The sequence below is a fragment of the Arvicola amphibius genome, chromosome 12, assembly GCF_903992535.2.
Source record: "Arvicola amphibius chromosome 12, mArvAmp1.2, whole genome shotgun sequence".
Classification (NCBI taxonomy): Eukaryota; Metazoa; Chordata; class Mammalia; order Rodentia; family Cricetidae; genus Arvicola; species Arvicola amphibius.
The window spans coordinates 4086637-4109943 of record NC_052058.2 but is presented as its reverse complement, the minus strand read 5'-3'; the positions used below and the strand labels follow the sequence as shown (position 1 = coordinate 4109943).

The following is a 23307-nucleotide window of genomic DNA, read 5'->3' as shown; positions in this document are numbered from 1 at the left end:
AAACCGAAGTCTGGACTCTAAGGCAGCTCTAAGGCCCACAGACTCCCCAACATGAGCTTTGAGAATTTGATTCTTGGAGTTGTGGAAAGTTTTGAAGATTGGATATGGAGAAAATAATTCTGCTTAGCCTTTCAAGAGTTTGAATAGTGCCTGGGGAGATGGGAAAGGAGGTCTGGAATTCCAGGAGGGAGGTCTGTTTAGTGCAGGCAGGGGCAGCCAAAGGGGTGGTCTTGACCCTCTTTAGATAGGGTTGGCTGGTGGCTAGGAGTCTACTGTAGTTCAAACCAACTCAGAGTTCCCAGCTATATGTAGTCTTCCCAGCCCCCAGCCCCCTTCTCCTCCTCTTAATCAACAGTGCCCATGCCTTTAGAGTTCCCTGTCAGGGTCTGATAGCCAGCCCAGTCTGAACCTACTCTCTCTTGTTCTTCAAACAGGACTCTGCAGAAGGAAGTGAGCTGGGGTGACCCTGTCCTGCAAAGGTCCCGGCCTACTGGATGATGAGGTTACCATCTTTCTCAGACTTCTTTTCCTAATAACAGCCGTGGCTTCTCGAATCTTTTTAAGATTGCTCCATAAGGAAAAAATTCAAGATATGTTTCAGGAAATATTATTACAATGCAGACATTTGAGACACTAAAATTATAAGAACAATCACCAATGTACTCTTAAATACAGCCACCAGGTGTGATGGTATGGGTTTGATTCCCCAGGACGCACGTGGTAGAAAGAGAAAACCAATCTCTAAAAGTTGTCCTCTGACCACCACATGCTGACTCACATGCACACACAGACCCCTAACAGAAGCACCCACGTATAGGCATGTGTTTCTCTCAGGTAGACAGATATGTGCAGAACGGCTAAGTCCAGACAGTCTTAATAACCAGGGCTGATGCTCCCCCCCCCCACTAGATCCAGGACCCTTATCACTAGACAAGGAGAGCACAGCTATAGCCGTGGGGCACCCACTTCAAGGAGAGGGGGGAGTCCTCATCCGGTGCAGCCAGGAGTCTTGCGATGACATCACAGAATTCACTATGAGGTCACTCCTGAAGTTCTGGGTATGGAAGTGCAGAGAGCCCTGCTCAGAGTGAATGGTTCTTTATTCAAACTGCAGTAAGGGAGCTGGAATCGATTCTAGGGGTTCACCCTGGGCCCCGGGCCCCTTTGCAGCTTGGGGCTTTGAGTTGTACTTTAAGACGCCTCAAAGATCACTGTCTCCATGACCTCGGATGTCACAGAACCAATGATGTCCAGGGCCTGACCACTCTCTGTCTCCATAATGGCCTCCACATTGGTGGTCTCCAGGGTCTTGGCCACGATGTTCACATCCTGGTCACGCTGTGATGCCAGGCCTTTTGCGGCCAGGTTGGCTCTGATGTTCCTCAGGAACAAGCTGATTCTGCCAAGCCTCTTGCTTGTAGACACAGAGCTGGTGCTGGAGAGGGTCCTGCCTGATTTGTGGGAGCTCCGTGACTCCTTTGTGATGGGGACATGGCTGACCCCTTTGTGCGTCCTGTTTCGTTTGCTTCCCCTGAGGGTGCCTTTTTCCTTCTTCTCATCCCGAGCGGATCTGCGGCTGGCTGGTTTCCGAGCCCCCTTGTCCCCGGCTGTCTTGCGGCGACCTTCTCCTGTCCTGTGGTGACGGGAGCTCCTGCTGCCAGCCCTGTCCTTTGCTCTCCGCTCCCTTCTTTCTCTCCTTTCCTTATTGGCTTCAGTGTTGCCCTCAGGGGCTTTCTGCTGTGCAATAGGTTCAGTTTTCTGGCTTTCTCTTGGCAAGGTCGAGACAAGAATTTCTGTGTCTGAATCAGCTGCTGTCTCTCCAACAGACTTGCTTGTCGGTTCTATTCTTGCAATTGCCATAGCCATGTTCTTTTTGTGGGAGATGCTGGTGGGTGCACTGGAAATACTCTCCAGGGATCTGCTGGCTGCCCCTGCCAAGACAACCTTCATGCTTTCTGGGGACATCTTGCCAGCACTTGTGATGGCCAAATGGCTTTTGCTTCCCCTTGCCCCCATGATAGCACCCCCTGCTACGGCTGTGTTTATCTGCCCAGAGTCTACAGACCTGGTTGCTGCCAAGCTCAAAGCGCCTGCTAGGCTATCCGCTGCGGCTGCTGCTGCCCCCGTAGCTGACTCTTGGGCAAGGTCTTTTGATTTTGTTTTGGGGATGGATACACCCTGCACAGTGGTGGGTTTGCGAGAGTTGTGACGGAGTCCCTCGCCACCAGCAAAAGCAGCCGAGCTGACCCCAGTCACATCTGTGACCATGGGGAGGCTTCTGATGCTGACCTGGTCTGGTTCTCCTTTTCCTTGGGACTCTGCCACCGTTGCATTTGGCTTGTCTTCCTCATCCAGCAGAGGTATGCACACCATGTCCTCCGCTGGGATGGCGTAGGTGCTGCTGTTACTCTCCACAGGTGGTCTCAGGAGGTAGATCAATTTTTCCCAATAGGTAAAGAGGTCGTCCCGTCCCTCGAGAGGGGGGCACAACTGCAGGTAGCAGGACCGGCCAGTGGCGAACTTGAGGCGTAGCTGTTGTTTCTCTCGGTTGTGAACAGAGAGCCTTACGAATCTCAAAGGAAGTAGCCTGGTGAGCTCCAAGGCCTTCGCAGCCTTGCGATTTTTGCCCTTGATGGTCTGGCCACGTCCAGGAAAGTCTTCACAGCCCGGGGCTGGTCGGGCCAGTAGCATGACATCAGGGAGCGGAAGGATGGGGCTGGTGCACGCAATGCCCACGGTCACCATTCGGACACGGTTGTGCACGTCAATCACTTCTCCCCGTTTGGTGATCTGTATGAAGTCACTCTCGAATATCGGTGCGTACTTGAATATATCATACTCTCCTTTGTACAGCTGCCGTTGTAATTTCCCCATGGCAGTGTTGAACATGCTGACGCCGGAGCTGCTCTGGGCTGTGTAATATGGTAACAGAGACTCAGCCTTCGTGGTCATTTTGTGTCAAGAAAGGTGCGCTGGCAAGGGGGGTTCCTGCGTCTGTCTTGGTCTCCGCAGATGAGGGGAGCAATGGTGCTCCTGGGTCACAGAGCTGGCACCTACAGCAGATCTCTCAACCCCACCCCACAGGCCCCCAGTTGGCCTCAGAGCCTCCCAGAGGCCTGGGCTGGGGGTGGGAGCACAGGTGATTGACAAAGGGGTGGGCTGTTGGGTGCCTGGACACCAAGCCCAATCTCTCCAAAGAGGTAGAGATGCAGGGTAGATTCCAGGGAGGTTTTCTCCTGGGTCTAAGAACCCTCCGACCTCCGCCGGTGATTGTTCTGAAAGCCCCCTGAACATCTACCAACTGCAGCCCTAGTGGGAGAAGTGACCACTAGTGCCTGCAGCCCTGCACAGCCATACTTAGCCCCCCTCCCTTTGTGACCTGTCGCTGCCGCATCCCCCTTTGTCCCATCCTCCAGCTGCCCCACAAGAGGACAGGACTTCAGGTGGATGCCAAAAATGGAAAGGTTTCAGCATGGAAGAATTGTAGAGGAGGACTTCTTTCAAACTGGAAAGATTCAAAGCCTATGGGAATGCAAGGGACAGGTAGATTGGCAACTTCTGAGCTTCTGGTGTCGTTTTATTGGATAACCTGGAATACTGGTCTTGATCCTTCCACGAAACCTCACTACATGTTGCTGGTGATAATCTTTCATGGCAGCTGTGGTCTTTATCAATTAAGATAAAATTAACGCTTACGCATACTGTCCTACGTATGATATTTCACATGTTACGGGAAGGCCCGCTGGCGTGTAACCAACGTGGAACACTACTGTTACTATTCCCATTTCACAGGGTAAGACACTGAGTGTGACTTGCCTGCACCCACAAACTATGCTATTGGAATCCAGGTCTCACTGATTCTAAAACCTTTGCTTTAAACCTGCTATTAGGACTTCGCCACTTGAGGAAAACTTGGGCCACTCAAATGTCTCCAAACTGATCTGTTTTTACTACATCAGGGGAGGTTGTACAATTGTGTGTGGGGGGGAGGCGGAGGGAGGGATGGAGAGAGAGAGAGACAGAGACAGAGAGACAGACAGAGACAGACAGAGAGACAGAAGGAGGGAGGGAGGGAGGGACAGAGGGAGGGAGAGAGAGAGAGAGAGAGAGAGAGAGAGAGAGAGAGAGAGAGAGAGAGAGAGAGAGACACACACACATACACACACACACACACTTAAGACGGTGGGTGGGCTGAAGTGGGGTGTTAAATTACCCGGTGGTTTGTCCAGTTTTGTTTTGGTGGGGGACGATTTACTCTCCTAAGGACCCCAGGTTTTGCTTCCCTCTCTCCAACACTGTGCCGGTGAAATGCAGAGTATAGGGTGGGAGCTAGGACACAGAAGTCCTTAAATCCCAAGAGCCCTATCCTCCCAGCCCTGCTGCTGGGCAGAGCTTTGGAAATCTGCTTATCTGTCATCATGACTCTGCCTATTGCCACACCACAAATAGCCAGCCAGACTCAGGACTTGCAAACTGCTGTCACCTGGGCCCTTACTCCAGACTCTCCCAGTTGGTTTGATGAACTCTTCTCCCAGACAAGGGCTAGCTAACACTCTGTGGAGGCGCACACACCTGTGTATTGACTGATCGCTGAACAAGCACAATACAGATTCTCCATACAATACACTCAGCAGGGAACAGGAATGGAATGTTGATTTATGCTTCAACAGGGGTGGACCTTGACACTTTGCCAAGTGAATGAAGCCAGGCACGAAAGGCCGCAGGACAGGCAAGCCTGAAGCAGCTGGAGGTGGGACCTGTGGATGACAACCATCCGGGTGCCCGTCAGTGGTGGCTGCACAGCGTCGTGCATGTGCACAAAGCGTTTGAAGGTGAAGTAGTAAGGTCTGTGTTTTTCCGTTTATACACATGACACTTGCCCCCTTAGCACTCTAGTTTGTGGTTTTAAGAGCATAGCCTTCCATCTCAGGTAAACTGAGAGACTCTGAGCAGCTTTGGAGCTCCCTACTTCCCCACATGTGCAATGGAGCAATGCCTTTGGGGACCAAATGGAGAGTCTCCCCAAGTCCCTGTGCTAAAGGCGCCAGGAGTCCCTGAGCTGTCGGGTGTTCGGGCCCTGTGGGGGGGAAAGGGGTCATCTGTCACTGAGGAAGTGCCTTTAAGGGAGATAAGGGGAAACCCACTCTCATCTTCTCTTCCACTCTTTGCTTTCTGGTGGAGAAGTGATTTTGGTTCACTGTACGCTCCCACATCTGAAGAACAGGAGGTGGCCCACGGGCATCAATTCCTATGGCCCCATCTAAGTCTGTTCTCTCAGACTCCTTGCCTGGCTGCTCCTTCAGAGTGAAGCAGGAAAGCCAAAATCTTGATGGCAAGTGTCCAGGCAGCTCGTTCTTTTTAAATATCAAAGCAGAAAACTTTCAGACTAGTTTTCCTGCAGGAAGCCTCCCTTTGCTCCCTCTCTAATCCACAGTCATCCACAGCCTAGATTTCACGGCAGCACGTCTACCCACAACCAAGAGATAAGGACAGCACTGTTTCTTCTTTCCTCCCTCTATTAAGATACAGGTTCGCGAGCGTGGTAGATGGCTCTTTACGGATTAGAAGCAACCAGAAATACAACCATGCCTGTAACATGAGATAGTCTGAAAGCACTACAGAACAGTTCACACAAGCAGGCACATAGGGCCGGCTAGCCGGCTAAGCTGGTAATAGCGTTTGCCGCCGAGCTTGACGACCCGAGTTGCTCTCCAGGTCTTACGTGGTGGAAGAAAGAACCGACTCCCAGACCTCCACACAAGCTGTGGTTCACCCTACCCCACAAACCAATTAATGCAGTTTTCTTAAAATTTATTCATGGGTCTGAAGAACAGTCCAGGGATGGTAGAGGAGTGGCCAATTGTGATTTCCAGCTTGTTTTGTATGTGCCCGTGGAAAGTAAACCTCAGTCTATTGAGACTTAGATTCCCGTGCTGGCTTTGGTATAGGGTTCTTGATTAGCACGTGCAAGGCCTGAGTTCAATCCCCAGCACTGCAAATTGAAGGAGGAATGAGGAAGAGAGGGGGGAAAGGAGAGAAGGGAAGGGGGAGAGGGGGAGGGAAAAATCATTGGGTCAAGAAATTCCAGAAAATTAGGATTACCTTTCTTGAAACAACTTTATCCGGCTTGTCAAAAATTGTCCCATCCTTTCCTGATATTTGAAATACGTACATGTGTGCTGTGTGGCACATGTGGATGCTAACATGTCTATGGTACTCATTTGCAGAGCACTGTGGCCAGAGAGACGGCTTCAGCTGGTGGGTTCAGTTCCCAGGCCCCGCATGGCAGAAGGAGGAATCTGACTCCCACCACGTGTCCTCTGACCCCCACACACATGCTATGTTGCACCCACGTGCCAGCCCCTCAGAAACAACGTAATCTGTAAAAAGGCTCAAGCTGAAAACGTGTATGTTTTAGGTGTATTTGTATGCTCGAGAAACTGAGGACTGAAATATTTAGCTATTTGAATTTTACATAAAGATATCTATCATAAGCCAGGCAGGATGAAGCAGGCCTTTAAACCTAGCTTTCTGGAGGCAGAGGTAGCCCTCTGGGAGTTCAAGGCCACCTAGGGCTAGGTAGTAAGTAAGTACCAGGCCACCTAGGGTTACATAGTAAGCTCCAGGCCACCCAGGGCTACAATAGTGAGACTCTCTCTCAAAAACAATCTCAGTGCCAGACAGTTGGTGTGCAGAACACACGGAGCGTTGTTTCAGGGTTTGTTGATGAGAAACTGAGCATCAAGCAACAGCCTGAGGCACAGGGTGAGAAGTCATCCCCCGGGCTAGGTCTCTCTGGGCAACTGCACACATGAGCACACCCCCTCACAAACATACATGCATACACATACTTAAAAATAAATTGAACTGGAGAGATGGCTCAGCAGTTAACAGCATTCAGTGGTCTTGGAAAGGACCTGGGTTCCATTCCCAGCACCCACATGGTGGCTCACAGCTCTCTGCAATGCCCTCTTCTGGCCTTCTCAGGCACTGCATGCATGTGGTGCACAGACGTACATGCAGACAAACCACCCACAGACTTAAAAAAAAAGCCCTGTGTTCTCCCCATGAAAGAAGTTGTCCCCAAGTGTTCAATGCTAAGCACCCCACAGCAGACTCGCTGTTTCAACAGTCTTAGTAAAACCAGCACAACACTTACGTTTATCATGTCTTATTCTGATATTTATTATATTGACAGGCTAGGAATACTGGGATAAATAAGTAATATTTTCTCTCACAGAAAAGTTGTAACGATACTATTAAGTAGGATTAAACACTCTGAGGATTTCACAGAAACGTCAGAATTCTAACAGTAGCCAGAGTCCTGGTGGCCAGAGGGAGGGGCCTCCCGGCTGAACCGCTCTGGGCTGCATCTCAAAAACAAAACCAGTGCCATTGACATCCACCACGCAGAAGCCAGGCCTTCCACCTGGCTTCCAACAGGCTTCTCCACAGGCTGTGAAAGGAAAATGGAGATCTCTGGCTCTTCTAGCCCCAAATTCACGCCTGTCCTGTCACTGAATGGGAAGGAGAGTCCTACCCCTTGGAAGCTGGACTTTCTTCGTGCCCTCTTTCTGTGACATCGTAACAGTCGGCAGCCAAGGACCTGCTGTCCTGGCCAGGTTCTTCCTCAGCAGTGGGGACAAGGAAAGGGGGCGTCCTCCGTCAGCACAAAGTGGTACAGCTGGCCATCGGGCCAATCTCACTCCTCCGGGGCAAGTGAGCTCACATGGGATACTGTCCGTGATGGCAGACTCCCAAACTCTCAGAAATCGGTTCTGATGAAACTCCCGGAAAAATCATGACAAGGTTGTGCAAGACAAACGCCCAAACAGCACAACACCTGGTTCTGAAACGAATGTCCTGTGCAGTCCTTCTGGGATGCAATAGCGTTATTTTCTAGAAGCACACCCTGGCCATTGGACAACCTCGATAATGAGCCTTCTCGTTCCACATTCCCTAGGAGGGATGGTGTCAGCTACAGTGGAGCACGTGGTCCCACCCCACCTACTGAGGCAAACACTTCTGCATGAATCCCATTAGTGGGCATCCTGCTTGGTACGGGACCCCAGCCAGGGGCCAAGCTAGATCATCTGAGAATGGCCAGGATGGAAAGGCCTAAAGCCTGGAGTTAGTGAGCCAAGGGATGCTCTTGCCCTGTGCCACAGTTCGCTCTGGGACAGAGTGGGGCAACGCAGTGGTCACCACAGACCCTCCTGCCCCCAACGGCTCTCGGCTGCTGAGATTCTAGAAGTGCATAGGAAGCCAGTTTTCCAATGGCTTCAGGGTTTGGGGTGGAAAAGGAGGATTCGGTAAGGACTCCCCAGTTGCCCCCAGACACTGCTGTTTAGCTCTGCAATGTCCCTTCTTTTATCTGCTGGATAAAGAGGTTCCTCTCATCTTCTGGAGTCCGCCCATTCTGAGCCCGGACAATACACGTGGGCCGATGCAGGTTGAGCATGTATATCAAGTGCTGTTTCTCATTTTTCAACTCCTCAATCTGGGCCTTCAGCTCGGCGTTGACACTCTCCAGTTTCTCTGACTCCTGAGGGACAATCAACAGAGGTGTTATGGAGGGAGCCGAGGTTGGGGAGGGAAGGGGGACCACCTGGAAACCATGGGGCTCATCAAGATGGAAGAGGCCTGCTGGGGGGATCATCCTAGTCAGAACTAGGTGTGGGGGGTGTTGGTGTGGACCCTAGAGAGCCTCTGAAATTAGGGGGCATGTCAGAAGAGGCTTAGGGATACCAGGGAGCAAGGCTGCCATGCTTGCTGAAGCTGCCTTAGCACCAAGGGCTTAGAGAGGGCTGTGCTCCAGTCCTCTGCCAAGAGTATCTGGTCCCCAAAGAATCTGGAAAGCTGGGGAGAAATACAAACTGGTGGTGCAGCATTTTCTCTGAATTTCTGCTCTCACCAAGACTCTCATACCCACAGAAGTGTACTCAGAAACACAAAACTTCCCAGGTTTTCACTGACCCTAAAGCAACAAGCAGAGATCCCAGGACGACTGAGGTTGGCTTGTCTCCGCCAGAAGCTGACCTGCACACACTCAGGGGAGCAAACTGACCACTGTAAAGACTTCCAGGCTCTGGGGCCTGCCTTGCCTGTGAACCCGTGCTGTACCCCCGGTGTTTCTAGTGGGATGACAGCCTGCTGGGGTGTTCAAAAGTGCTGGACAGGCAAAGAGAAGGGAAGCAGGGTTCAGACCCAGGCCAAAACACAGTGTAAATCCTGCTTCCAGATTACCAGAGCACGCTGGAGAGTAACAAAAGCTTTTCTTGAGAGTCAGTGGCTGGAGCAGGGTTTTACTGTTTTATTTGGCAAAACTGGTGAATAAAGTCTCTTTAACCTGAAAGTCTAGAAACTGCTGGGGGTATATGGACCAGCTTGTGCCACAGCAGGCCTGTGGAGATCAGAGGATAGCTTTCAGAAATCAGTCCTCTCCTTCCGCAGTGGGTTCTGGGTATCAAACCCGGTTGCCAGACTTGCATGGTGCTAGCCCCCCATACTGACGTTTTTAAGCCCTCTATATATCCGAAGTCCCCTCCATCATGCTAACAGCTTTGTTCCTTCCCCTGGCTACAGCCGGCATTTCTGCACCACCTACAGCTCCCCTCCACCAATGACACAAGGCTGGGGAGGACAGGTGTGGGCACTGAGCCGGGGACACTCGGCCAGGACTCACTTTCTGCAGGCACTCCGTCTTCTCCTTCTTCTTGTTGCGACACTTGGCAGCGGCAATCTTGTTTCTTTCCCGCCGCCTCCTCTTCCGCTCGTCTTCTTCAGGGGCCACCTGCGGAACCCAAAGAGCGCACATGGAAGCCACTGTGAAGCCAAAATATCAAGGCGGTTGTTTGGGGGGATGGGGTGGGACTTTTTGTTTGTTTTTAATCACTAATGTGAATGTATATCTACGTTTGTCTGTGTGTACATCAACCACATGCGTGCATTCACGATGTCTTCAGAGGCCAGAAGAGAGCACAAGTTCTCCACCATGCATGGAACTTCCCCAGTGAGGCTGTGGGGAATGGGGAGCTGGGAGCGTCAGTCCTCTGGAAGAGCAGCAAGTGCTCTTCACCACTGAGCCATTTCTACAGCCTCATGGCCTAGATTCCTGTGTGAACTCCCTACACACACGTGTGCACACACACTTGAGAATAACAAAATCTAAAATCAAAACTCTATCCATTAAAAGAGAATTACATTTGAAATGAGCAAAATCTAACCTACTTTATGAAGGCATTTGGATTTTGAAATAAAAATTTTAATTTTAAATTGATAACTTGATACTAATTATAAGTGTGTCCTTTCCCCTGGGGCCAGAAATGACCTCCAGATCATCCCCCGGCCATTCTCCTGTAGTGCTGATAAGGGAATTTGTGGAACTTTTGGGATGGGAGTCATGGCTACAAGGGTGGGAGGTACAGCTGGGGGAGGTGGGAGACATGGCTGGCGGAGGTGAGTCAGGGCACAAGGAGGAGGAGAGGGCTGGAGTCCTACTCCACTTCTATCTGAGCTTTGCTGCTTGAGCCACAGAAATGTTCACACGCTCTCCACTATGCATGGAACTTCGCCAGCCGCCATGTCTTCCCTGTGTGATGGACTGTGTCTGTCTCCTGAACTGTGAGCCCAACACACTTCTCCAAATGACATCTGTCAGTCATTCAGTCACAGTGACAGGAAATAACCGACATTACCGTCTGTACCAGGAGCATCAAGGCACATCCTTCTCATGAAGTCTCTGAGCTCCTGGAGAAGACTCGAGGACATTACTGGTATGGGTAAGCCCACAGCTGGGGGTGGGGGTAGAGCACCAAACCATCTGTTGATTCATCCAGAAAATCATTCTGATTTCCTGTGCCTCATTCTGAGTCACTACTGGGGCTTTCAGAGAACAGAACCCTGTCCATCCTTAGGGAGCATGGTCCAGTCCCTCCATGGATGTTCACCCAGACCCAACTAAGTCTATGGACTGATGAGCGAGGGCCACATCCAACCTCTGAACTCTGCTTAAGGCCAAAGTCCAGCAAGGATGAACTTTCATGGTGGGCTGGTCAATGTCAGACCCTGTCAGCTTCAGGAGGCCATGACTGACCCCACTCCTGACTTTTTCCTATTCTTTTGGATCAGAAGATACTGACTGTGGATGGAGATGAAGATCTCGCAACCTGGAGAGGCAAAGCTCAAGGGAGAACAGTGGAGGAGGAATTTCTATCTTTCATGTCTCAGGGCCACAGACCCAGTAAATATAAAATCCACGTACACACGTACACGCACACGCATGCACGCACTGGAGGGTGTGCAGAGAGACAGCTCAGTGGTTAAGAGCACTTGCTGCTCTCACAGAGAATTTGGGTTTGGTTCTCAGCACTTACATGGTGGCTCACAACAATAATTCTGGTTCCAGGGGACCCAAAACCCTCTTCTGGCCTCCGTGGGCACCAGGCATGTACACAGTGCAATACATTCTTGCAGACAACACACACACATGAAATATGAATAAAAATTTAAAACCAAGAATGAATCATGAAAATAAAAAAAAAACCATAGAAAAGAATTTTACTGGAAATATGGTAAAGTTGAGACTACTTTAAAAATTATTTGGATTTTGAAGTAAGATCCTGATATTTAAATTGACTGCTGTAATTCAGAACTGGAAAAAAACCGACTATTTTATAATATGTCCTTTCCCCTAGAGTCTGGAGTAGCCTGGGAGCATCCATCACCTGCTTCATCACCCCTCCTCCTCAGTCCGTCCGCCTGTCTGTCTTGCCTCCCTTCTCCATTTTTTCCTATGACTGTATGTTGTTATTTCAAACTATATCATTAGAAGAAGAAAAAAAAAAACCTCACAGAATGTCCCAGGTTCTAACCTGCACTATCCAAGACTAGACTTGATACCTGTGGCTAGTTTGTGGTGCCCTCTCTGACCTCCTCTGAGTTAGCTGGGAGCACAGTTAATAACCCCAATGGCATCCATGGTAACAGCATCATAAATAATGCCTGTTCCCTCACTGGATGCTGTGAGCCAGGTTCCCTTCAGACCCTGCACAAATGTCAGTCCTTGGCAGGAAAACCCAGTCTTTTGCCCCCAGCACGAGGGATCAAACCCAAACCCAAGGTTTTATGGTCACGGTTGAGCTATGTCCCCTGTCCTTAGCCTCCGTTCGAAACGCACAGCTTTTGAGACAGTTTCTGCCCTTTGACCCAGGGCTGTGGCCACAGATTAAGTAAGCCTGAAATATTCCCAACCGAGAAAGGCTAACGAAGTCACCAGAGTTCATCTCTGACGTTCTTGACGCGGCACAGTTACCAGCAACCACGGTTCAACAGCCACGTCTATTATCCCAGGTGTCTTATGGGACGGTTTCTCAACACAGAACAATTCATGTGTGAGTGGGTGTGAGTCCAGGGCAAACATCTGGTATGCCGTCTGTGAGTGGTGTTTCCAGGGGCGGGGAGGGCTAACCTTCTGGTCCCTGGGTTCTGGAGGAGATGAAAGCCACCATCATGCCCCACTTCTCCAGGAAGTCTCCACACAGAAAGTGGCCTCACTAAAGTCACAGCTTCAAGGGCCGTCCATAGTTTGATGATTCCCGGTTCTGTGTCTCTGGCCCTGGGCTCCCAGCTCATATCTGCACTTCCTGGTGGATATCTTCCATTCTCTATTCCAGCTTCTATTCTCGCCCCGCCTGGCCTCCCACAGTCCCAAGTCCTGACCCACATTAGATCCAGAAGCCATCCCATTTCAGCACTGGCCTAGCCTGGACCTTCACCTGCATGCAGGGAGGGCCCTTTAGGGAGTGCCCTTCCCACAGGACTCCCACTCCTCAAGTCCTAGCTCAAAGGCCAAGGCTAGTGACGCTTTCCCTGGTGTCCTCATTTAAAATGACAACTTCACCTCTACTTATTCTCTGAACCCCCCTTTTTGGTTTTTTCGAGACAGGGTTTCCCTGTAGTTTCTAGAGCCTGTCCTGGAACTAGCTCTTGTAGACCAGGCTGGCCTCGAACTCAGAGATCCGCCTGCCTCTGCCTCCCGAGTGCTGGGATTAAAGGCATGCACCACCGCCGCCGGGCCCTTTCTTTTATTAAGAAAAAAAATAGTTTTATTGTATGTGTTTGAGCCTTTGCCTGCATGTGTGTTCACATTTGTGCAGTCGCTTGCTTCTCTGTCCCCCGCTTCAGTTGTTTTATTAAAAAGGATTTATTTTTTATTTTGTACGTATTAGTGTTTATGTGCATTTATGTATGTGTGACATACATAATTGCTGTGCAGTTGCCTGTAGAGGCCAGAAGAGGATATTGGAGCCCCTGAAACTGGCGTTACACACAACAGTGAGCCACCATGTATGTGGTTCCTGGGAATTGAACCCGTGTCCTATGCAGGAGCAGCAAGTGCTCTTAACTGCTGAGTCATCCCTTTGTGCATGCCTCTCCAGCTATTTGCTTACCAATTCTCTCTCTCTCTCTCTCTCTCTCTCTCTCTCTCTCGTCTTGATGTGTCTCAGAGTGACCTCAAACTCACTGCTCTCTTGAGTTCATAGTTCTGGATCACACACACACACACACACACACACACACACACACACACACACACACACGTGCACACTCTATCTGCTCACTCCTGTATTCTAGTCATTATTCCATTATCTTTAGACATTGGTGCAGGAGAATTGTCTGTAATCTGTCAATCATGTTTTAAATAAATGCTGATTGGCCAGGCAGGAGGTAAAGGTGGGAAAACCAGACAGGAAGTAGAAATGATGTAATGAGAACAGGAGAATTCTGAGGAGGAGGAAGTTGATTCCTCCCACTCCTGCCCAGATCACTGAAGCAGCAGGATGTGATCTGCCCCACTGAAAAAAGGTACTGAGCCACATGGCTAACATAGATCAGAAAAAATGGGTTAATCAAGATGTTAGAGTTAGCCAGTGAGAGGCTAGAGCTAATGGGCCAATCAGCTTTATAACTTATAGAGATCTCTGTGTTATTTCTTTGGGGCTTGCCGGTTGCGGGGTACTGGGCGGGACAGAAAAACAAATAAGCAGGCCTGGCCCCTTCATGTTACAAGACATTAGAATTTCGGCTCCCCCGGGGCAATGCCTTTGTTGATTTTTACCCCTGGCTCTAGCCTTATGCATGTGCTCACACGTGGGGTGTATGTGATAAACACGTGCTGAAAGGAAGGGCATGAGTTGGCAGGACGCACCTCAGTTTTGGTGACCGCAAGCTCCAGGGGTCTGTTGTTGATGGTCACAGACTCCAGCGCAGAGGACATCCGGTGGCAGAGGTGCTTATTCTGGATGGCGAACCTCAGCTCTTCCTTGACAAAGGGTGTCAGGTTAGCAAAATCCTCAAATACTAGCGACCCGGGAGGTGAGAGGCAGGGGACAATGGCGGATGCACTGACTTCTGAGGCAGAGACCTGACCTGGATGTTGAAGCATCATTTTGCTGAAAGAAAAAAAATTAAGCCCAAACTACTTCAGGGGTCCTGGGGCATGGTATCCAACCACGCTGAAGAACAGCCCACCCCAGAACAAAGTCCCATCAGCCCTTGGACTTCTGGCTTATTTTCATTTCATGCCCATCTCTTGCCTGTGGCTGCAGAAAAGACAGGAACATATTTACCACTGTTTTGCTACGTGACACGCTGTCAAACTGCCTCTTAAGTATTTATGCTTATACCCAGGGACCAGTGCTGTCCTCAACCTCGGTCAGCTTCTTTTGGCAGCAGGCAGCAGTTACTGCAGAGTCATAACTGGGCAAAAGTGCTGTTCTAAACAGATGTGCTCTCTCTCTCTCTCTCTCTCTCTCTCTCTCTCTCTCTTTCTCTCACGCAAGTGCGCACGCACACACACACCCACCCATGTTCACAGCTCAGGGAACAACAAGGGGGCTAAAAGGATGTAGAAGCAGGAAGATGGGGAGAGAGCTGTGAATGCCGCATTCTGGACAGGACATGGCTGCTCCACTCAGCCTGCAGAGGACTCCTGTAAGACTGAGCCTATCAACATCCCAGCATGGATTAGGGAGGGCAGCTTGAGGTCCCAACCCTAACCTAGGAGCGACAGCAGTGAACCCCTGCAGGTGAAAGGGGCCACTTTATTCAGTAGTGTAGCCACAGCTCAGTTGTCTTGTTCCCCAAACTAACCAGACACCCATGCTCATGTGAGCGATGCTAACTAAAGCCAACAGACCATCAAAAAGTTGTTTTGTTTTTTTACATGCTGTCCTCGTTGTGAGTAAAAGATTCTTAAAACACGGGGCTCAAAGATGACTAAAAGTTTAAGAGGGCTGACTTTTCAGGCTCTTCTATTAGTTTGTCTTGTATGCAGATTATGCAAATGTGACATCAATCCCCCAAAGAGAAAAAACATTAGAAAACAAAAACCAGTGCCATCTGGAATCCCGTTTTCAGTCTCTTTTTCAAGAGAAACTGGGAAGACTCATGAAATCAAGGCGAATCTGCTAGGGAGCTGAGATAAAAGCGGGAGGTGGGGGCCTTAAATTCCACAACTCTGTGCTGGAAGTTTCTCCCTCAGGAAGCTGGGTGTGTTTCTTCACCCCAGTCCTTGGCAGGGGGTGGTAATGGCGGGAACTCAGGTCTTTTGGGAACAAGGAGCCCCTTCTCAATGAGAAGGCTGGCAAAGCAAAGGATTTCAGGGCAAGTCAAAGCAAGAGGGAGAAGACTGGGTTTTATGGGGGTGTTGTTAGCTCTAAGGTACGAGGAGAGAGGCTTGGAGTAGCGGCAGAGGGGACCTGGGATGGACCTGGTCACAAAGGAGCAGGCCATTCAGCTCTGTGGGACTCAGTCTTCATCTGGAAACTGGCTGAGAACTCTCCGGAGCCAGCAAACCACCGCCAATGCTTCGCCCCACAGCCAGGCTCCGCAGAGGCCATGCCGAATAAATGTGGTGGGGACGAGGTGGCCGTACCAAATGGCCTCATCGTTCTATAGGCCAGCAAATCCACAAGGGCAACAAAGGAAAATCAAGGGCAGTGAGATCTAGAAAATTACCCCTTAGTCTGCTGCTAGGATTCACGCAGCTGTGACTCCCACCCTTCCCGAAACAGGAGCAGGGATAGAGCAGCTGTGTTCACTACAGTGGTCACCAGCCAAGCCTCGGAGGGCAGGAAGCCTTTTGGCAAACCTCTAACATTACAGGAAAAAATAACTATATATCTTGTCTCTTTTGAGCCTTGTGAGAACCCGGCGCTGTCAAACCTGGTCCTATTTTATACATGAGTTAACCGAGATTTAGACATATCACATTAACATGGGATAGTATCAGGCACCGGGATTTGGTTTGCATGACTTCAGAACTCATGGCCTTAATTTATTCTCTACATACCCAAATATTATACTTCATTGAACAAAAACAACAAACAAAAACAGAGCAAAAGTTTGTGGGGGAGTGGAAGCAGAGGGGAAGGCAGGAACAGAAACAGTGTGGGTGGGTGGGTGGGTGGGTGGGGGTCGGGGGATGAGTAAGCAATGGTTTCTATGGAACCCCTTAACTCTGCTCAAGGAATTACTGGCTATCAGGTACAGACTTGGCTACTGCCTACATCCAGGTGTAAGTGTAAATGGGCTGCTTTAGCCATAAAATCCCCAAACTACGATTTAAAAAAAAAATCAAGATTTGAAGACCACTTAGGTATATAGTGACTGTACCGCCCAGTGGTTTCTTTCTCCAACCTAAAGGTAGGCTGATAACAAGTGCCCTGTTTCCCCAAGAGTGGTCTGAGGGGCTTAGGAAATAATACAAGATGGTGCTTTGGAAAATATGCCACCAGAAGCTGCGCTGGGTCTCTCAGGATTCCGCACAGAGGGCTGGCTGCTCTCCAGTGGAGACTTGGTAAGGTCTGCTCACCTTTGATGCTAAAAGCTCCTGCTGAGGGTCCCTGTCCCTAGAGGTCTGAGGTCCATGAGTGGAGGTAGACATTCCAGACCAGCAAATACTGCCCTCCACAAGTCAGAAGAAGTCAAGAAATGCAGACAGTTCTCTCCCAAGCAGCAGGCCTGAGAACTGAGAACTCTTCATGGATTCCTGGAATCTTGTGACTGGGGGCTGTTTCTCTGGCTTCTGAAGTCAGAGGCTCAACATCCTCCCAAGCATCCTCATTTCCCCTCCCTTTCCAATTTTACCCAAAAACAAAACAAACAACCAGTTAAGGCGTGGGATTCAGGGCTGCCGCTGGCCTGGCCTTACACCACTAGATGGGCCGTCACTAGTTTGAGCCACAGCAGTTGAGTTCCTTAATGAACCCTTGGGGCTTAAGAGTAAAGAGAGGAAGAAACCAAGGGATGTCGATAGTATGGAATGTTTTTGTGAAAAGCTGGGGGTGGGCTTACTTACTTGGGGACACAAGCAAGTTGTAAAGCTATAAGAAAGCCTTTCTGATAACCAAGTGGCTTCATCTGTAAAGATCTGGTCGTCTTGTATAGTTGTCTCCAGAGATTCAGCCTAGAGTCAGGCTGTGCCCTCCAGGGAAACAAAGTCTAAAACTTCAGCTAGTTTTCAGGAGTGGAAGCCCCTCTAACGCACCCCGCATCTGAGAAGGGAGTGTCTGGGGGCTTTGGGTGAGCTGAGGTTACTCTCTAGACTGATCATAAATCTTTTTGCTTCAGGACTCACATCCTGCTTCATGACTTTACAATCAGAAATCATGTCATACCGTTGGCAATTTCATCATTTTCAAGAAAGTGAAACTTAATTAACTGGAAATTTAACTCCTAGAATTTTTGCCTCCAAGGCTTTAAAATTTCACTTTTGATTCCCACTTCCTTCCACGGAGCCATCTGCCAGCCAAACCTGCAGTAGTTGGGAGAAGGTAAGCCACCTTTCCCTGACTCTCCACATCCTGTTCTTTCTCCCGTTCGCAGGCTGCAGGCTGGAGGTGCAAGGCTGGGCTTCAGGGGCAGCTGACTGTCTCCAGGTCTGTGTCTGCTCTCACTAGCTGGGCACCCACTCAGGAGCCAGAGGCTCTCTGATCTTCAGTTCCTATCTGAAAATTGTGACTGAGGTTGCCAGTTCCCTCCCTGGGCTGCGGAAAGAACTCATCAGACACACACTTGAAAACACAAGAGGCTGACACCCACACAAGCATTCTGCCTCCACCTCCCCGCCCCCTTCGCGAAGCTGATTTGGCCATCAATTCGCTTTAGTTCTGATCATCAGGAATGAACTGGAACCCTCTAGAATTTCAGGACAGCCTGTCACAACTGCTCCACGGTCCTGAGCCTTCCACTCCACTGCTGACATCAGCACTTCTCCGTAACTGTTGTTTTCTTCAGAGACTGTGAGTTTCCACAGAAGAAATCATTTTTCTCCTGAAGTTTCTGTGGTGTCCTGGCTATGTCCCTCATTCCCTGGCTGGGTTTCTCTGGAGCCAGTTCCTTAAGGAATCACAGACTCTGGCTAAAAGTACCCAGCCTTAGAATGGTCTAGATCAGATCCTTATTTTATCATTTAGTACACTGGGGTCCAGGAAGGAAAGCAGCTTGCCTAAACTCACAGAGCTGGAGGGTGGTCCAGTCCAGCCAAGCTGCTGAAGCCACCCTTCTGTACAACCACAAGGAAGAAATCACAGGCAGAGCTGCCAGCCAGGTAACAGCTGAGGGCTCAAGAGTCTCATATCGTGAGGAGACTTTGGACAGAATAAAGATAGGAAGGGGTCACAGAAGAAAGCGGTGTGGAGAGAAGGGATTTGGATAGCTGCAGGTGTAGGACGGACCGTCTCCTCCTCATCAGCAACCTCTGAAACCTCAGAAACAACCGCAACCACCGCCCCCAAGGCAAGCGCCTGTATGTGGAAATATTATCCCACAACAAATGTTACATGCAAAACATGTGCTCTCCTGGTGACACATGCCTGTAATCCCAGCACTTGGGAACTTGGGAGGATTGCCATGAATTTGAAGCAAGCTTGGGTTACACAGGGGGACCCTGTCTCAAAAAAGTCAAACAAGGTAAAGGGCAGAATATAACTTTTAAGTGATTGGGCTTGGCAACTCCTTTGATTTATAAGGAAGCCTGCGATCTACATGAATGAAATTAAGGAAATTAAGTGGCTAGGAGGAAAATTTAAAAATGGGAGTTGAAAATGAGAGTGGGGTCAGAGCAGAGAACCCACTAAGGGGAGAACAACAGGAGACAGGATGGAGAGTGACGCCCCTTCCCTTCGCGGTCTCGGGACACGGGGTGGAGAGCCACCCTCTCGCTCAAGACCCCTTCCTGGCGCTTTTTATTTCGTCTGTTTCACTCTAAAAACTGAAAACTTTCCGCCAAAACCTGGCCATGTAAAATAAGCTACACAGCACAGGGCTCCAGCACAGGTAGAGAGGTGGCCTGTCATCTCAGCACTTGGGAAGTTGAGGCAGGAGGATCACCAGGATCTGAATTACAGGGTGAGACTGTCTCAAGAATACAAAACAACTCCCAACACACACACACACACACACACACACACACACACACACACACACACACTTGTCAAATCAAGTAGTTCCACTACCTGGTCCCTCCGACCGTTCGATCCGGTCCCCGCGGTTCTCTTCGATTACATAAAGCAAAGAAATCCAAGAACCGGTTAAAAGAAAGTCAGAGCCACAGAGAGTCAAAACAGCAAGAGAGGTTGGTGCTGACGTCCCAAACCCTGCCGCTCGCCGCTTGACTTCAGCGGGTGCCGAGACCTCTCCGGAGTCCGCCCTGGGACAGCGCGACACCGGCGCTCGCCGCCTAAATTAATCCTAACTCACTTTCGCTCAAGCTCTCTACGCTGTCCTGCCGCCTAGAGCTCAGCTCCAGGGAGCCCAAGGCGACCTCCAGCGGCTGAGCCGGGACCTCGGACCGAGCGTTCCTTCCCCATTCATTTTGCTCGGTTCTAGGAGCGGCGCTCCCACCAGCCGCGGCCACCGCGCCTCTCGGCGGACTTAGAGGAGACCCGCTCCGGCTCCGGAGTCCGGACACCAAGTGAGGGACGGAGTGGACCGCGATCCAGAGAGCGTGGGTCACCCCTGCGCACCAGCACCCACCACCCACCCAGACGACATCTCCTAGCTGCTGGCTGAGAGCGCGCAATCTCCTCCGTCCCTGGGCATCTTTCACGCTTCAGAAGAGAAAGTTTGTTCTTTCACTTTTCTAGAAACTTTGCTCCAGCTCCGAGCGGCAGCGCCAAGGAGCAGTTTAGCCGAGAGAGGGTGGCGCGGGAGACTAGAACTCGAGTCCCGGGTGGCTCAGGGGTCCCGGGACTGGTCACCAGAGGGGAAATGAGAAGGGGAGGGCGGCTCTCACCTCCAGTCTCCGTTCCAGGCGGCCAGGGTCCAGAGAGCGGCCAGAGGCGGGCGGTCAGTCCGGCCGACGGGCAAGCACCAAGGACTCTGCTGGAGCGCGGGTTGGCCGGCAAGCTCCGCGGGGGAAGCACCGTACCCAGCGAGCCTCGCTGAGTGAGACTGTGGCTGGGAGCGCGTTGCATCACCCCTTTTATAGCCCTCGTCCTGGCAAGGCTAGCTTAACTCTAGGTTACCAATCCCAGGCTGACGTAATGCTATTAATAGCTTCCAGGGAGAGCCGGCCAGAGGAGGGGTAGAAGAGGCCGAGGGCGGGGCTAAGGGTGGGTGGAGACCGCGGAGTTGGTGATGCAAGTGCGAGAAGGGGCGGTCACCGAGCGTCCAGCGCGACTTGCACGCCCGGGACACACACACATGCCCGCCCTCTCTCTCCATATCAGGCCCGGAGTCGCCCGGGCGCACCGCCAGGTGTGCGTATTCGCCGCTGCGTGTTCCAGGCATGAGCCAATGGTGCCCAAGCCAGCGGCATGACTCCACCGCCCTGGCATCTCTCCCTCCGCTAGGTTGGGGAATAGGGGGGAGGGGTGCTCGGGAGGCGGAACCTGGCGGTGGCCCAGACTAGGTGAGGCTGGGAAGCGGGCACGACCTTTCTCAAAAATGCGTGGTCATTTTTTCTAAAACTTCAATAAAAAGCGCCTTCTCTGGCCAGCGGCTTTGCTCAAGGAGGGGGTAGGGAAGAGGCAGCGGTGACAATCTCCCGCGTGAAGGAGGTGCCTAAAGTTACCCTCCGGTGAATCCAAACCGTTACCCGCCTACCCGCCAGTGTGACCTCCGCCGCCGTGGGCCCCAATAGCGATCGTGGGTTAACGCAGACGTTCGGCCGGCCTCTTTCTCCCAAGCCCGCGGCCCCCTCACACGCGGGGGCCTCCGGACTCGCTAGGAACTGGAGATGCTAGTGATAAGACGCTGTCAGTTTGGTTTTAGGTTTTTAATAACAACCACAAACATTTGAAATGAACAAGGAATTCTCGGCGAAAGCAAGAATGTAGAAAGAGGAAAAGTCTGGAGCTATCGGAGGCCACCCAGCGCAAGCCTAAGAAGGGCTGCAGAAAAGACCGCTCAGGGAGTCCAGGCAATAGGACGCTTCTGGTCTTGGCGGAGTTGGGGGGGGGGGTTCTCCTGGATGTCAGGAAATATTTAGAGAAAAACCGTCTCCAGGTTTCCAGTGTCTGTCTCAGACAGCTGTGCTGGAGCCTGGCCGCCCAGACTGAGCACGTACCACTTAAAATCGGAACGTGGGGCCATCCTTCCTCAAATCTGGTGGCGGGAAAGACTGGACGTAGGGTTCAAGCCGAGGCCTCAGCAGAACTGGTTTTGAACCTTGAAAACAGTTTCCTGGTCCAGTAGTTTCAACGGTCTCGACTGAGCGCAAGACCCCGGGAGGGTCTTCATAGCTCATCAAGGGCTAAAAGTGCGCACGAAAGCGGCCCGGGACTCGCACACCTGCCCGGGAAGCCTTCGGGCGCACAAGTGGGGCAGGGCGCCGGAATGTAAAGACAGAGGCACCTGCTAACACCTGTCTTAGAGAGGAAGGCGAGCAGAAAGTCACAGAGCGGTAGTTTGGGGTAAGAAGCGAAATTATCCCGATTCCGCTGCCCCGTAGCACCTGCCACCTAAACTGTTAAGGGAAGGTCTCTCTCTCTCTCTCTCTCTCTCTCTCTCTCTCTCTCTCTCTCTCTCTCTCTCTCTCTCTCTCTCTCTCACACACACACACACACACACACACACACACACACACATCGGCATTACACCTTAAGGAACTGATGTCCCTTGAGACAGACACTTGGGGCACAATCAAGTTCTATGTACACGGGTTCTCCCAGTCCAAGCCAGAGCCTCGCCCTTCACAGGCCCCTGCCCTCCAGGGAGGCCCCTGAAGTCTCTCCGCCCCCGCCAGCCGGGGAAGCCTGAGGTGGTTCCATCCCGGGGATCCTCGTAGATCCTGCCAGGATCTGACGCGATTGCAGTAGCGTCGCGGGAAGCGCCAGGCGGGTGTTTTGCTTTGGTTTTTGCCTTGGTAACGGCTCTCGGGGCCACACCCTCCATCGCCCACGCCCACGCTCTACTCCACACCACGGCCCGCCCTTCTGCCGACCTGCAGGCAGGTAAACCCCGGGCGTGTCTGCACAACACCGAAGAATGCCAGGTGCCTAGAAATGAAAGTCATTTGGGATCTCCACTTATCTGTCCCATCTTCGTAAGGCTGCTCTGGAATAAACACCACCACTGTACAGTGAGACAAGGAGTTAGGGGGGGGAACACATGAAGCTCCCCCCTCAGCCGCTGTGAACCCCTACAGAAATCTTTAACTGTTTTACAGATTAAACTGCGGTGCCATTAATACCCGAGCCAGATCTGCAGAGGTCGGTCCTGTCTGAGGGTCTTAAGAACCCAAACAGCAAGACCAGCGCCCTAGGAACTGTGGCGGTGTCATGGACAGAAGAGCGCAGAACGTCGAGGGCACCTTGTCATTACCGTGGGGCCCCCACCCCCACCGCCGTCTTTCTTCTATTCTAATCATTAGCTTTCCATCTCCAAGTCGCACCTGGATAGAAACTCTCTCAATTGTTTACCATCCTCCGCCTCCCCCTCCAACTGAAACTCTAAAAGCTATCAGAATCTCCAGGGAGAAGTCCGCCCCCGACCCACAACTTGAATGAAACTCCTATCCTGGGCAAACAAAAGCCACTTTCTGCCTGTCTCGGTCCTGTAGGCTCCCAGGAGAATCGTAAGCGTCTGAGAAAAACGGAAAGATCTGGGTCAAAGTAAGTCGTCAATATCTGAGCGCCCTCGCGCCTCAGTTTACCCTGACTTAAGGCCACTAGTGTCTAGCGCGCGCACTCTCCCCTAAGCACAGGTAGCACCACGCAGAGGGGCAAGAAAAGCTCTGGCACCCAAATCGCTTTCCGACACAAGGGCAAAGGAATGCTTCTCCGGTCGGAGCAGTAAACC

General features: G+C 51.2%; 2 protein-coding genes across 2 annotated transcripts; both read right to left on the bottom strand.

Moving 5' to 3' along the window:
* Positions 1-1191: 1191 nt before the first annotated feature.
* Positions 1192-2952, bottom strand: Fam71a (family with sequence similarity 71 member A). Its single transcript, XM_038349505.1, has one exon. It carries the CDS (start codon positions 2950-2952, stop codon positions 1192-1194), a length of 1761 nt encoding a protein of 586 aa, XP_038205433.1.
* Positions 2953-7160: 4208 nt separating this feature from the next.
* Positions 7161-20516, bottom strand: Atf3 (activating transcription factor 3). The gene is made up of 4 exons (XM_038349248.1): positions 20300-20516; positions 14210-14453; positions 9686-9793; positions 7161-8545 (listed from the first exon to the last, which is right to left on the bottom strand). Exons 2-4 carry the CDS (start codon positions 14447-14449, stop codon positions 8348-8350), a joined length of 546 nt encoding a protein of 181 aa, XP_038205176.1. The 5' UTR covers positions 14450-14453; positions 20300-20516; the 3' UTR covers positions 7161-8347.
* Positions 20517-23307: the final 2791 nt, after the last annotated feature.